At 37.5% G+C, this 16,899-nt stretch overlaps 1 protein-coding gene across 1 annotated transcript; it reads left to right on the top strand.

Annotated features, from left to right (window-relative positions):
* Positions 1 to 2,278: 2,278 nt before the first annotated feature.
* On the top strand, positions 2,279 to 16,061 carry LOC121422141 (L-threonine dehydratase catabolic TdcB-like). Its single transcript, XM_041617036.1, has 11 exons — positions 2,279 to 2,329; positions 5,748 to 6,109; positions 6,608 to 6,777; positions 8,172 to 8,288; positions 9,895 to 10,041; positions 10,359 to 10,563; positions 11,218 to 11,414; positions 13,506 to 13,636; positions 14,425 to 14,573; positions 15,123 to 15,215; positions 15,769 to 16,061. Exons 2-11 carry the CDS (start codon positions 5,755 to 5,757, stop codon positions 16,017 to 16,019), a joined length of 1,815 nt encoding a protein of 604 aa, XP_041472970.1. The 5' UTR covers positions 2,279 to 2,329; positions 5,748 to 5,754; the 3' UTR covers positions 16,020 to 16,061.
* Positions 16,062 to 16,899: the final 838 nt, after the last annotated feature.

Below are 16,899 nucleotides of genomic sequence, written 5' to 3' on the forward strand. Positions count from 1 at the left end.
CATGATCGATAGCCTTTTCGATCGCGGGCGTCACACGATCGATATTACCTAGGCGTTTTACCAGGACAATTTTTTGCAATATTTAATCATATTATCATAAACGATGATAATACAATTGATTCGATTATTTTACATAATTTATAATCTACGAAAAATATTTTTAAAGCTTAAAGTATTCTACAAGGAGTAAAGATCACCTTGATATAAACAGTTATGGTTTATTTCGAACCGCAACGTCTAACATTAATTAAGTAATTACTAGCATAGATGGCGCTACAGCAGATTTCATTTTCGGTCTCTAATTAAAATTTTGTTCAATCAAAATGAAAGTCCATGGTCAGCTAAAATCCGATAGAAGATTCTTCCCCCAAAATGAGGAGCCACAATCATAATGATTGCATTAGGGGCAAAAATTATTGACATTATTAATTCATGAAAGAGCGTCTATTTTGAACTTTGTATAAATGAAAATTATGAATTGTGAAGATTCCCAGGGTATTGGCAGGGAGTCCCAGGGACGGTCCGTTATGTTCCCTATTGTCATTATTATTGATTCGTAATAAGTTTTAAATAAGATGTTCTTTTTGCCCTCCAAAAATGCACAAGGGGCAACAGACAAATGCTGTCTGAATGCAGACTTGTGATTTTCATAGCAGTTGCTATTAATACAGAAAAAAATTAATATAATAATAATGTGGAGAATGCCCTACTCGGTGGCCATCGGTGGGGGGGTGGGCATGGCCCCACGGGGACTCGGTGAAAGGGAGCAACTGTAAACCGGGTGAGAGAGAGGGGGAGGGAGGGGGGGAAGGGGAGAAAACGGGTGATGCAGAAAGAGCTTGAAGGCGGAAGGGGCTAGTAGAGGAAATGAAGTAGATGGAAAGATAGTACTGAGAGAGAAGAAAAGGAAAATGGGAGGCAAAATAAAAATGCAAGAAAAAAGAGAAAAAGGGAGGATAATTAAGAAGACGAAAGGAAGAAAAAAACTAATTAGAAACAATTAGGGGAGAGCCGTGCTGCGCCAAATTGTTGATTAAATTGGGGCACGTACCAAATTAATATAGGCATGGGGGTATTTCAAACTCAGCAGGGCGCAATATGTTGATTCAAAAATTAAAGGAGGCTTGAATCTAAAACAGGGAGCGCCAATTAAAATTATCTTATTTTCATTTTTCATATTTAATCATCTTATTAGGGCCGGCATTGACCCAAAACTTTGGAGGCGCGTATACATGGGCACCAAATCAGAAAAAGGGGTAATATGATAATAATAATAATAATTGTGATATGAGAGCACACGCACGCGCTCATATCACCCCTTTTGCACCGTCCTAAATCTGAAATGGACCTAACCCCTTTTGAAAAAAAAGTGATTTTTCTTTGCCATTTTTGATCACTTTTAAATAAGAATTTCAACTTTTATTTGGTATTATCTTATAGAGCTACTAAAAATATACAGTGAGACCAAAAAATCAAATTTGATGAAAAATGGACCTTACCCCTTTTGTGAGCTCTTCATTTACAAACAACAACAATATAAGCAAATAAAAAAAGAACTTAACAAATACAACCGAGTACATGGCCTATAGATTAAAATAAAATCCAGAGGAATGCCAATATGGGGTTGCAGTCACTATATCCGCACCACTATAGATCCATGCACCTTTACATTTGCTTTGTGGGTTGTTATTATTATGGAGGTATAGGGATCTCCTAAATAACTCGGGTGCAAATTATTATTTCTTGTTTCCTGCAAATTTCATTTTAGATAGGGCCTATGGTGTGAGTCTGAGGTAGGATTGTTGAATCGATCGACAGATCGAGGAGGGCGGGGGTGGGGGTCAAGACCATTGTAATAATGGTCTTATATTCCATATTCCCAGAAACTCGTTCCACACAAGGACTATATCATTTCAAAACTGTCTTTTGTCTCATTTTCATGGCTTCAATCTGCTATAGTAATAAAATGTAGTGCGAAATTTGATTTCTATTGTGAATTCCCAACAAACATTGAAAGAGGAAAATAATACTGAATTGATTTGACTTTTTTTCTTCTTCTTTGGAGGATTGGATTTTTGTATTGGCAAATGTGTTTGATCCTTATCTCGATTGATCTGCATATATATCAAATAAAACTTTATATGATACCTTCCTCGTCATATTCCTGCCCAAACTATAGGATACAATAATGGAACAAAAATACATGTATTTGTCATTCTCATTTTTTCTTTATGTTATTGACGAACCTTTTGGTGACACCGTAGAACTGTGTGGCTGTGTGGCTGTGTGGCCGCGAACGCCAATCCAGATAATATCAGCATTTCTAACGGTAAATCGGATTTGAATCCTCTGTCGAAACAACGTATTTGGTATTTTGGATAAAACATGGTCTTTTTAATGTAAAAGTGATCTCTTAATAATGTTTTTCGCCTTAATTTGGGATAATTACGCTCTGTTTTTTTTTTGTCACAGTCCCACTCATTCGAAATGCTGTTTGCAAATATATTAACCTGCCCACAATTCGACGTGTTAACGTTTTCTCCAATATTTTTTTTGTTCTAAAATGTCTTTCACAAAATGAAATTTGTATAACATGTATAAATGTTGCTATAATATATTTGTTTAGTTTTAATTGCTATGTTTATTTTCACCTTCTAACAGTTACAGTCGCGTCGGCTGTCCAAATATGTGTGGCAGAATTTGACGACGTTTTTTTTCAATATTTATTATTTTTTGTTCTAACGTTAAAGGCTAAAGCTAATTTTTTTACACGAAATGAAATTTGCATCAATGTTTGTGTTTAATTGCAATGTTCATTTTCTCATTCTTTTTCACTATTTCATAAAATCTTGGAATGTATTGCCATGTTTTGCTCCCGCCATTCCGCCTACGCCCTCCGTTCGAAAGTGCATCCCATCGCACGTTCAACTTCAAAAGTCAATGCGTGCAAGAGCCGCAAATTGCGCTGCACCTCTCATAGTACCAATGAGGTCAACACATAACAGTATTGGTGGCAATAGCACACAGTGATCACTGATGACGACAAGGCTTGTTGCGGGGTGAACTGATTTATTTTTTTCTCATTTTACAATGTAAATATGAACTTTTTTGAGTGAAATTAGTTAGTCTATTGTGTATTGCAGTATAGATATCACAAATTATAATAAGGTTAATTTTTTTTATTAAATATCCGTGGATTTTGTACAGTGGTGCTTGAATTGAAAGTCTGACACTTCTTACAGCATTTTTCAACCTTATTGAGGTCCCACTGCTCCTTAGAGTGGAATGAAGATGTTCCTTCACATCATCATCTTCTACTTCTCCTCTTCTCCTTTTCTTCTCCTTCTCTTCTCTTCTCTTCCTCTTCTTCTTCCTCTTCTTCTTTTTCTTCTTTTTCTTCTCCTCCTCCTCCTTCTCCGCCTTCTCCGCCTCCTTCTTCTCTACAACTACAAGTACAGGCTGGCATATTGTCATACTGTTGACTCTGTGAACGAGTCTGTGACTGGAAATGCAATTGCCCCAAAGTAATAATTGTTTTTTTTTACTGAACATTATTTGAGGCAAAGAAAAAGGGAAATGTGTTCACTGGATTTAAGTACACTTTTGCTCCTCCAAACAAATCTGGCGGATTCAATGGCAGCTGGGAACAACAACAAACTTGACCTTCACAACTTGCGCACCGGCTTGGTTGGTATTTGTTGGACACATCAACTGTGTCACAGTATAGAGGCACTAGTCTGAAAATGAGGATTGTCCCTTGGCTGTTTTAATAATACAGGGATGATAATAAGTTACATAGTGCTTATTACACTTTGTTTCTAAGTGCTTTACATTGAAATTATCATTAACCCAGTCATCGGATCCTGGCATGCCCGCACACAATGTATGCCTTTTCTCCACCCCCTGGGAGCATTCCATCAAGAGTACCCATTTAACACCTGGGTGGAGAGTGGAGGATAGTGTTCACCCATAATAATTTCTCCACACAATAAGAAATCTAGGAAAATTCATTCTCCTGTTCAGTCCATACATCAAGTGTGCTAGTCAGTGTAAACACATCGGGCAGTATTCTGATAGCAGGTTTAACTTATACTCAGGTTTAAAGTTGTGGTTTAAGTATGGATAGCCAATTGTTACATAAATCACTAACAGTAGAGATATCATACTTCAGCTCATTTGGCTCTCAAATCATTCATAATTGTCTAGGAAGTATAAAAAGATGATCGTCTTCACTATAGATGAATCAGGAAAGAGCACAGTAAACATAAGAAATATACAACTTAATAAAAATTTTGATACTTTTGGCTTCCCATACTTAAACCACAACTTTAAACCTGAGTTTAAGTTAAACCCGACTTCAGAATACGGGCCATCATGTTTTATGATAAGATTGTAGGAAGATGGCAAGTCATATACACTAGAATGGTGAACTGGAGAGAATGGAGGTTGCAGAATCTATTTTTAGCTGTAATTGCCGTCTCTATCCCACAGGGGAAAGTGAAAACGCTGTCTTCATAAAACAGGAACAATCTCAATCAGGGGTGGATTTTTTTTAAAGGGGGGGGGGGTAAAATAAAGGGTTTTTAACCAATAATTAGGGTATATTTCGTCCACGAAAAAATTTGAAAAGCAAAAAAAAGGCCTTCACTTTCAATACGGGGGGGGGGGTATACTTTTGTTTTAACAGCATTTTTACACTACAAATTTTAATTGTGCCTCTCAAAGGGGGGGGGGGGGGGCACGGCCCAGCTGTTCCCCCCTGCATCCACCAGTGATCTCAATGTATCAAGAAGTAATTTGTCATGATTTATGAGGATATATCCGTATTATCTTGGATGATCCTCATTTCTGGACTGGCGCCCTCTACTGCTAAAACTAAAGTGCTTTGAAGTTCTGCTCTCTATTCTATTGGACAAGAAAGATACACAAGCTCCAGTTCACAGCTGTGATAAGTTGGTTTTGATGAAATATCTTTAAAGTGTCTACACAATTTTTTTTTTCTCCCTGACTGTTTCATCAAGATGAATAATTATATAATATTGACTGGCCTTGAGAGAGATACCAAATATATTTCCCAAACTAGTCTCATATTGCCCCGAGTCGAAGACGAGGGCAATATGGGTCTAGTGAGGGAAATATTTTTGGTATCTCCTGAAAGTAACGCCAGTCAATATTATTACCTGTTACCTCTTTCTGGTACATTAAATTGACATATTGATAGATTATAACCAAATTGTTGGACTTACCTTGGTCAAGCCTCTAGTGTCAATTCTGCACTTTACCATTGTGACGTACTTACAATCGCTCGTCTTTATTATGACGTATATTGTTGGTGCGCGGATCCTTATGAAGCGTATCTCTTTATACGCATCCACAAATGCGCTGGGGATTGATGAGCTCGGAATACGGATATTATGGACTGCTAATTATTGTACGTAGGTGCAGTAGGAAAATTACTCTTTTCGGGGAAGAGGGGTGTACGAATATTATGGTCACTCGTCATTCAGCTGATCGCTGACCGAGCCATTGTGACGTAGTTCATGTTGAGTTTATCAGTTTATAGATAGACAAAATACGCGTTTATATCATGTCTCCAAAATGCCTCATTCAGGTAATAATATTAAATACAACATGAATAAATGTTCAGTATCTTGTTTAAAGTAAGACCTTTGTTATGTTTAATGTTTCCCTCTGCCTTTAAGATGATATTCTTAATTGAATACTTCTTGTTTGTTTGATGCATGTAGTTCCAATATGACGGCTGCTAGCGTGAGGGCTTCCAATATCTGGGCAACGTGGACCTCGATCAGCGACGATGGTCTGGTTGGGTGGGTACCCTCTACGGTAGCAGCGGAAGGCATCCGGGAAGCGTTTGAATCCGAGACCGGAATGAAGTTCGTCACCGAGTGGAAAACGGGACCGTGGAGGAATCCCAACGGAGATGATTCTGACGTCGACCTCGTGGTGGTGAGGAAGAAGTCGAAAAGTTCCAAATTGAAGGCGAAGGAGGAGAACCAAACGAACGAAGAAGAATGGGAAGGTGCCCCTGACGAAGATCTTGACGAAACGGAAGATCAGACGGAACGTCAGAAGGGAGGCAGAGAGAAGGGTGAGTTATTGATTGAAAAATAACGTTAATTTGTATTTTGTTTGTTTTTCATTTCTGCATTCAACTAATAAACGATAATAATAAGTGCAATTTACTAGGCACCATATCCATCTTGCAAGACATGCCCAAGGCGCACAAGTGAAGGGGGGGGCAGACAAAACAAATAACAAAAAATTGATAAAATGAGTTATAGTGGTAAGTTGCAAATATTCATATTCATTCATATGTATTTATTTCATTCATAGACTAAAATACATTTGTAAACATGTAGATACAAATATGTACACACACACACAAAATAGTTCATTAATGATGAGACGGCTTAATAAAAGGCATAACAGAATAATTGGTGCTTCGACGAGAACAAACATGCATTTTATATGTTGACTTTGCTGGCTTTCCATAGTTGCGATTGATCAGATCAATCACTACTCTTTGTAAGACGGGCCCCAGTTGTCTGATAATATGAATATCTTGTGATACTTTTTGTTTTTCCAGTTGTGCCATTCAAGACGCGATTCACAGATAACATATGGAAAGAAACCACTGTGCCGAACGACGGTGTACCGTTCTTTAGCGTATCACGGTTCATATGTTCATGTATCTTCGGCAAAGACAGACATGACAGAGGTAAACAAAGAATGCGAAGACATGAACAGGAACGAAAGGTATAGTAATTGATTAACTGTGAATCTATTGGGGTGTTGCTAGAAACCTGCGACCAATTGCATTTTCTGTCTCTAAATCTGTCATATGTCTTGCAATTAATTGCAAATTTGTGATTGATTGCTAATCTGCTCCTTGAAACAAGGAGTGTAATCTCATTTGCTACAGCTGATGTTGATCTATCACTTGTAAAATTGCTACAGAATATTTGCAATTGATTGCAAATATTTTCATGCAACACCCCTTATGTTGTGCTATTTAAAAAAAAAGTACATGGATCAATTCAACTGTTCATTGTGAACTTAAAATAATCATCATTCCAAAGTTTTATAATCCATTTTGTCCCTTGAAGGTGGTTTGCTGGATTCACTTGCAGAAATTAACTTGTGCTTAATTTAGAATTGAATTAAACTTTCTTGCAATACCCCAGTAGTGTCTTCAATCGAGTACATGTACATGGATATACATGTACACACTGCACAAGTCCATCCCTTGGTTAAAATGAGTTTAATTTGGGTAATTGAAGCCCATATTGTAAGTAAATTATGATGTTGAAATTCCACCTACCGGTATATATGCCCAAATTGAATGAAAAAGTGACAAATATCCTCATTAGATTAACACAAATATTATAGGTAAAGGAAATAATCATTACAGATCGAGCATACTGATCTTATGATTTTCATTACAGATCGAGCATACTGATCATAAACTAATAGGAGTAATGCCGAAAATTTGTTAACAAAGTAGGAAATAATCTCACGATGCGGCAAACTGAAATTTTCGTGAGACAACAGATTATTTCATTTACGGATTCTATGCTACCATGATGATCAACATCTTCCGTATTATTAACACAAATATTGTTTCATTTTTGTCTCACCTGCATAGCAGTGTGAGACAATGAGTTTTAGGAGTTTCATGTCACATGACCAAGGTCAAAGGTCATATAGAGTCAGTGAACTTTGGCCGAATTAGGGGTATCTGTTGAATTACTATCATAACTTTAAAAGTTAATGGATCTGATTCATGAAACTTGGACATAACAGTAATCAAGTATCACTGAACATCCTGTGAAAGTTTCAGGTCACATGGCTAAGGTCAATGAACTTTGGCCGAATTTTTTTGTTGTTGTTGTTGAATTACCATCATATCTCTGTAAGTGTATTGGTCTAGTTCCTAAAACGTGGACATAAGAGTAACCAAGTATCACTGAACATCTTGTGCGAGATATAGTGGTTTTCAAAGTCAGCACTGCTGCTATATTGAATCGAGTGATCCAGGTGAGACGGCCAGAGGCTTTCCTCTTGTTTTTAATTTACCTTACCAAAATGAAATATCATTGATGTAGGTCTTTCTATTCATTACAATGTCATTCTTTGATGTGTTTGTACAGAGATCTGAAGAGGAAGGGACCCCTCTCCCCAAGCGGAGACAAAGAGCTGCTACAAGAAAGGTCTGCTGCCCAGCCATGTTGGCTATGAAAAAAGTGGTGCGGTTTCCAGACTTTAAGGTTTGTGTTTGAACTTTCTTAATCAGGGGCGGATCCAGGATTTTCCAAAAGGGGTGGGGGGCAAATTTCTCGGCAGAAAATTTTGACAAGCCAAAAAAAAAGTTTTCAACCACAAATTATGGATATTGCATCCCCGAAAAAATTTGACAAGCAAAAAATAAAAGGTCTTCAATTTCTAAAGAGGGGGCACACCTCTGTTTTAATGGCATTTTTACATTACAAATTTTGCTTCTCAGAAGGGGGGGAGCACGTGCCCCCGCCCGCCCCCCCCCCCCCCCTCTGGATCCGCGCCTGTTCTTAATCATGGTCACTTAGAGGGGGAGATTAGAAATTTCCAGTAGTGTAATCAACGAAAAACCTAGGCAAATTGGTCTATGGTACCCACATCATCTACTCTCTGTTTGGTTTCATCCCACATATCGGTTTTCTAATCCTAGTTCAGCTACAACTAGTTTGTCTACTACCTATTTGGATAATTGCCAATTAGCCCATTTACCATTTTGTGTGATATTGATAGGCCATACCCATTTTATCCAATATCCACTTGGTCTAATCTCACTTACCAGGGAATAATTTTCCTGGTATCGCATCACAAATTGCTCTACATGTTTGAAAGACTGCTATGCATAAAGTCTTTTGTAAGCATATTTTTACATCGGACTGTACATTACTTAGTTGAGAGCTTTTTCTCTTATGACCAAAAATGCTATTCAAATTTATACAGCAAAATTATTCCCTGCTTACTTGTATGGACTATAAAAGTCCATTCTTCAATTCATCAAATGAAATGTGGTTCAATAATAATTATTGAACCACATTTCATTTGACGAATTGAAGAATAATTAGTAGACAGAGAGAAAATGAGATCAACCAGTATGAGACAGAAAAAAATTAGATCAACCAGTACGAGACAAAATTAGAATAAATGCATCGCACAGACTACTGTTCCAATATTTTAATATTATTGCGATGATTATCATTATTAAATCCTTTGTCTACTGAGTTCTGTTACTCCCGTAGACTGTGTACAGTGACCATCCAAAACAAGTCAGCAACCGTTATTAGCTCTGTATATATATTTAAAATTATAAGATGACTTGGAGATTTACTAATGACCGGTGTTGATCGGTCATTGGTAAATTCTAATAGCCTGTCATGGTTTCTTATGAAGATGGTTTATCAAATAACAAGGATCCACATCACTCTTATAAAACAAATAATGCACAGGTTTTGAGATGAGGATGGTTTATCAAATAACAAGGATCCACATCACTCTTATAAAACAAATAATGCACAGGTTTTGAGATGTAGATGGTTTATCAAATAACAAGGATCCACATCACTCTTATAAAACAAATAATGCACAGGTTTTGAGATGGGGATGGTTTATCAAATAAGAAGGATCCACATCACTATCTTATAAAACAAATAATACATAAATTTTGCTGAGTCATTATAATGATTACATACACATGTTTCCTTTTTAACAGTTCAAAAACCCTCTGCTATGCCTCAGGCATGTAAAAGTGTTCAAGAGGTATCTTGGGCGTATAATTTCTTACTAACGTTGTATTAGCCATTTTCTTATATTCCTTTGTACATACAGGTGAATGAGTTCACACCCAAAAAGTGTCGTGAAATGCGGGAGACCCTACGAGCCAAGCTACTTTCGGGGGAGGAGGTTCGGAGAGAGATCCGCGTCTACATGAAGCTACCAACGGAGGCAGACCACGCAAAACACGAGCTAGTTGGGGTAGGTATATGTATATATTTCATTTGGGATGATGTAAAGATCTTGATAATGTTTGACATTGATTTATTGGGGGATGATATATCAATATATTGTAGCTGGAGATATTGATGTCATATATGTATGGTACATGTATTATCAAGTATGCTGTCATCTACCGATCTCTCTTGATTAAAGCGATGGAGTGATGTCTGATAAGAAATTAGTGCAAATTGTGCGCATGTATGATGGAATACAAAAATTAAATACCCAAATATGTCAATATTATGGAACCCTAATCTACATCTTTTAAAAATCATATTATTTTTAATTTCTGCTAGGAACCAAAGAAGAAACGGAAGAAGCTGATCAAGTATAACTCCAATGCCCCAACTGCTGCACTTGAGGACATTGAAAATGCTTACAAGGTTGTTCAGAACAGCGCCCTCTGTAAGCGTACTCCCATGATGCTCCATGCCGAAGTGCTGTTGGACCTGGATGTAGGTTGTGAACTGGGTCTGAAGCTGGAGAACATGCAGACTACAGGTAAGTCTATCAGTATACTATATAACATGACTGTTCAAAAAGAAAATAAGATTGGATGAAAAGGAAATTGCTATCCTAAATTTTCTTTTTTATTTTTTTTTCCATTTTTTCCCACACGCTTGCTGTATCATATGATAGTACTCCTAATATAACATCTACAAAAAAACTTGAAATCACCAAATAGGTTTCAACATCTTTCAGTATCATTGATGATTTATGGATTATCTTATATTTTGGGGTTTTAGATTATCAAACTTTAGATAAAGTTGAAATAAATGATTAATTTCTTTGTTTTGTTTTCCTTTTAAATTAGCAAAATTTGACTGTGATTTGACTGCCGAGATTTTATAAATCTATTGAGATTATCCAAAATTTGACTGCCCTTTGAATAAATTATTCTTTTTTCAATTTGAATACATGATTTTTTTTATTTCGTATTTTATGTTATCCAAATTTGATTGCAGTTTAAATAAATCATTTTTTAAAATATATTGTTTCCCCTTGTAAATTATCCAAATGTGACTGCAGTTTCTAATGTACATTTTGTTTTTTGCATCAGGGTCTTTCAAAGTTAGGGGCTTGGCCAATCTTTCCCCTTGTAAATTATCCAAGTGTGACTGCAGTTTCTAATGTACATTTTGTTTTTTGCATCAGGGTCTTTCAAAGTTAGGGGCTTGGCCAATCAGCTCGCTCAGATTCCTCAGAGCATCAACAAACAGGAAGTAGAACTGGTTACCATGTCGGCAGGGAACTATGGGAAGGCGTTTGCGTTCGCCCTACAGGATTCGGGTTTCAAAGCGAGGGTGCTCATGCCTGATACAGCCCCAGCCAACAGGGAGGAAGTTATGAAGGTGAGATTGACCGGTTCCATGGCACTTTCTCTGGCAACAATTGCTCCGCTCTAAATTCCACACACTAATCGAATGACCAACAATGGTTTAATACTATACCCTACCCTAAACCTAACATAAAACCCTATTGCAATCCTAACTGCCTTGAGCACATAATCAATGTGGATTTGGGGCTTTAGAAATACTCTATATTATTATTATTATTATTTAACCCTACATCTTCAACAAAATTAAAGAGAAATTCCAGTAGTTGCAGTAAACACTGATTTCATGAGAAATTCTGTAAAACAAGGCTTAATTGTCAGTATATCATCGAGGATCTAGATCTGGTACAGTTACATTAACTGAACTTTGTGAAATCTTGAAATCTACGCTGAAAAATGTTCACACCAAAGATCCCCAGCACAGATAAGCGCACGTGGGACAATGTATAATTATTGCTTAGAGTGCGGGCCCGACGCTCTACCCGAAGCCTGTGCTTATTTGCTAATTTCTCAGCAATTACAGTATTTCTTCCAGAATCCTTTGGCACATGCGTTTTATTATATAAACAGACACTTTGGTGGTCATTTGGATTCTGTACAAACTCATTTTGATATCGTTACCAAAACTAGCATTTACCTTTAAGCCTGGAGCAATTGTTAGAGGAGCAAATATCATGATCAGATTGAACCGTATGCTGAATCCCATTCAACTTAGCCATGTGGAGCGTTGTGGCCCGGTGGATAAGTCTTCTGACTTTGAAACAAAGGGCCGTGGGCTTGAATCCCAACCATGGCGTAATTTCCTTCAGCAAGAAATTTATCCACATTGTGCTGCACTCGACCCAGGTGAGGTGAATGGGTACCCGGCAGGATTAATTCCTTGAATGCATGAGCGCTGAGAGGCAGCTCTAGCTAAAGCCGGGGTTATAATAATAATAACGCGCCGCGGAATAGAATATTTCTAGATAGATGGCGCTATATAAATGCCTATTATTATTATTATTATGGTCTTATGCTGTATGAAAATTATGGGAAGCCAAACGTTTCCAAATTGCAGGTTTCATTTTCGATTTTATATCTTTACCTCACTCTTTCTGTGTGTTTCCGTGATGAAGAGAACAATTTCAGGTATTATTCCCAGCCAATTCTTAATAATTTGAGTGTCAAATAAGCTGACAGATTGAACTTGTACTGTTATAGTCTCCTGTCATAATTGGCTATCCAGATTAACAAGTTAAAATGGGGTTTGAATGAATTTTTTTTTAAGTTATGAGTGTAATTGTGTTCCTGGAAATGAAATAAAATGAAATATATCAAAAAGCAGAATAGCAATTATTTTTGGAATATCATCTTTCAAAAATCATGATTTTCTCTGTTGTCATGGTAGTTGCCATTCAAGCAAGACTTGGGATCTTAGCAACATTTTATGAAACAGGGCCCTGATTAGGCTTGCTGAACATGTATCATAGACCTCTTTTAACCCTAATTCTCCGGGGGGGGGGGGGGCATAATGGCCCCCACCCCCCTACAATTTTCGCGATATTTCTGCTACGCAAAATTTTTTGACCTCGCTGCGATTTCCATCGAAAAAACAATAAGAAACAAAGAAATACGTAAGAAATTAAAAAACAATAAAATACATACAAACAATAAAGAAATCAGTCTTGGTACCAGAATTTTTTTCATTCACAATTGTTACGAATGCTATAAAGAATATATTCACCAAAAAATAGCATTCTAGGAGCTTTATTTAGTGAATCAGAGCAAAAAGTATGATTTCATGAATAAATTAGCCTAATTAATTCAATGTGAAATATATGAATTCAGTGAAATTTACCAATGCAACTGCGTAGATTACATCATTCTCTACCATCATGCAAATTTTCGTTGTGATCGTGTAATCCGCGGCTGAGATCTTAAGGGGGCCATAATGCCCCCCCCCCCTCGGAATGACAAGAATCAAAATACCCCAGGAGATTTAGGGTTAACTCAAATCTATGTGAAAAATTTAACAGATTTCTGTGTTCATAAAAGATTTTACTCCAGCAAAGTACTATGCATAATGAGATTAATGAAATCCTGATTTTGTTGTACAATCTTGCTTCAGAGTTATGGTGTAGAAGTCGAGAGACTGCCTAACGATGTTCTCAAGCCCACCATTGATCACTATGTCACAGAATATGGAATGCACTATCTACATCCCTTTGATGATTTCCATCTGATTTGCGGTCATGGAAGGTAATTATTAAAGCAGATATGAATCAGCAGCCGTTAATACTAATATATAGCATTTATGAGGCGCCGATCTATCTAGTTGCCTATTCAGTAGTGCACTATATATTTCCCCAGCTGTAGCTCCAGCTGCTAAAGCGCTTGGTGCATTCCAAGTCAAGTCCTCAACTTACATGACCAAAATCTAGCCATGATCCTTACCCATAATGCAATATTCTGAGCATTGTAGTCTTGTAATACAGACCCATTTGGTTGATAACATACTCTTTTACTTCTCAATACATTCATACCATAATAATTTTGTTACTTAATAGCATGACTTCAATTACTCTCAATAAAATTTTGGTTTCTCGATATGAATGAAGTTATAGGCTAATTAAATCTCTGTATTATTAATATTCACAAAAACTAAGTGTATCTGACTTTAAACCAAAGGACATTGGCCCGTATTCTGAAGTCGGGTTTAATTTAGACCACGGTCTAACTCTGTGCTAAAATTATGGAAAGCCAAAAATGTCATAAATTTTACTTACAATGTATATTTCTTATGATGATTATTGTGCTCTTTCCCAAGTCGTCATGGTGAAGAAAGCTATCTTAATTATCCTTCCGAAATAATTAAAAATGATCTGAAAGAAAAATGAGCTGATACATTTAAATAATACTGTTATAGATTTAGGACACTAATGGCTAACCATATTTGAACCAAAACTTTAAACCAGGGTTTGATTTAAACTCGAGTTCAGAATATGGGCCATAGAGTTCATCTTGCCATCTGATGTTTTCTATTACAGCGTAGGCTTGGAGATCCTGGAAGACGTTCCAGACCCTGATGTGATACTGGTATGCTGCGGGGGAGGAGGTTTGCTGGCTGGAATAGCCGCTGCTGTTAAACTATCAGGGAATTCTGAGACAAGGATCTATGGGGTCGAACCTGAGCAAGGTAAGATGTATATTTTTTTTGGTGCTTGTCTATATACTTTTTAATCAACATGATGTATTTTTACTGATTATCATTATAAATTATTTATCCTATCTGAATTGTGAGAAATTGATCCCAGAACATAGCCCTGTGGTACAACACAAGTTTACATTAAATTATAATAATATAGAGTATTTTTAAAGTGCAAATATGCAATTTATTAGGTGCCCAAGGCGCTCCTTTATTATCCTGGTTGAGCTAGTCTTCTGATTCCCTTGCTCAAAGCTTTTTGAGAAATTACTTCCTGCTGGCAACTCACCTTGGTTGAGTGCAGCACAAATAGGAATGCCACCACACTGCTGGACCTGTTGTGCTCTGTTATACAGATATCTGAACCAGAAATATTACTTTGATGAAATTTTACTAATTATTATCATTACTGTCATTCTTGTCAACAAGTCAACAAGTCTTTATGTCTTTTAGAAGTAGGTTCCAGAACAGGACCCTGTGGTACACCATTATAGGGTACACTATTATAAGAATTAACATTGTTTCATTCTATTCTTTCAGCTTGCCTGATGTATATGAGCATGCAGCTGAACAAAGTTGTGATAAATCCCTCGGTTCAATCTGTCGCCTCAGGATTAGCCCCACCCTTTGCAGGTAGGTTGGATTCTTCTGGTGGATCACTTGGTCAAAGGTCAGAGGTTGAAGGTGGGGGTTGCAATACAGGGGGCAGGGGTCAACCACCTCCATGACTTTTTGAATAGTAAAGGAAATAAACCATTATAAATTATACAATAAAAGGGAGGAGAAATATAATGAAAAAAGAAAGGTTTAGGTCATGTAACTCTTTATTACCCATGTTATTCAATTGAAGAAAAACAATGTCACCTATAAGAAATTAGACACAATAGTGAATGGGCTATTGGCAGTTAGACCAAAGGGATAGATGAACTAGGATTAGATCAAGTGAGATGCCAAATGGAAGGAGACCAATACAAGTGGGTCTAGACCAAGTGCCAACTTATCCTCATAGCATACATTGATGATGGATGGATTGGTTGATGGATGGAAGGAAGGGTAAGTGTGTAGATGGATAGATAGATGGATATTGTTTTCTGGAAAATAATAATTTGTTGTAGATTGATAAAGAACCACTGAAACTTGTTGATTCCCTTGAAACTTAAACTTTCTTTCTTATCTTCACCTCCAGGTTACAATGCTTATCGTCATGCAGCCAAGTACGTAGATGATATCCTGTTGTTGAGTGAGGCAGAGATCATTGCTTCCGTCACACGTCTTTACCATGCTGGCCTGGTGGTGGAGCCAGCAGGAGCTGCAGCCTTTGGGGCGCTTCTCTTCGGCAAGGTGCCAGACATAGAGGGCAAGAAGGTGGTTGCTGTCATCACTGGTAGTAACGTCTCGCCGGAAGAGCTTTGCAATATCGTTCAGACAGCATCGTGACAGGGTTCATAGTAGGTCATCAGGAGTAAAAAGGCAGTCACTGGAAGTTAACATCTTGCTAAAAGAGCTTTGCAATACTGTTCAGATGGCAATGTGACAGGGTCATAAGAGGACATCAAGGTCAAGAAAGCAGTTGCTGTGATCTCTGGAAGTTACATCTTGTCAGAAGAGCATTGTAATAGCATTCTGATGCCATCGTGACAAGGTTCATAGTAGGTCATCAAGGGCGAAAAGGCAGTCTCTGAGATCACTAGAAGTAACGCCTCACTAAAAGAGCTTTGCAATATTATTCAGACTGCAACATTACAGGGCTCGTAGTAGGACATCAAGCTCAAGAAAGCAGTTGTTGTGATCACTGGAAGTTACATCTCGTCAGAAAGCTTTTTAATATCATTCCAATGCCATCGTGACAGGGTTCATCGTATAACATTGAGGGCAAGGTGGTGGTCGCTTTGATCATTGGAAGTAACGCCTCGTTAGAACAGCTTTGCAGATATCGTTCAGACAGGGTTCAGAGTAGGTCGTCAAGAGTGAAAAGGTGGTTGCTTTGAACACTGGAAGTCATATCTCGCCGGAAAAGCTTTGCAATATCGTTCAGATGGCATTGTGACAGATTTCATAGTAGGACTGAACGATTGGAAGAAGCAGCTTGGACCTACATGTAAAAATGTATCAAGTGTCTTGTCTATCAAAGAATAGCAGTACAGCAAGACAATGCTGTTGCAGGATTCCTTCTGCAAAGATGGTTGAACATGCAAGGGGCACCATGTCTCGATTATCAAAGAGCGACAGTACTGCGAGGCAATTTGCAGGACTTATCCTACAGGGATGGTTGAAGATGAAGTTTGGACCTAAAGATGCATCCTGTGTCTCGACTATT

Source organism: Lytechinus variegatus, chromosome 9 (assembly GCF_018143015.1).
Source record: "Lytechinus variegatus isolate NC3 chromosome 9, Lvar_3.0, whole genome shotgun sequence".
NCBI classification, from domain to species: domain Eukaryota; kingdom Metazoa; phylum Echinodermata; class Echinoidea; order Temnopleuroida; family Toxopneustidae; genus Lytechinus; species Lytechinus variegatus.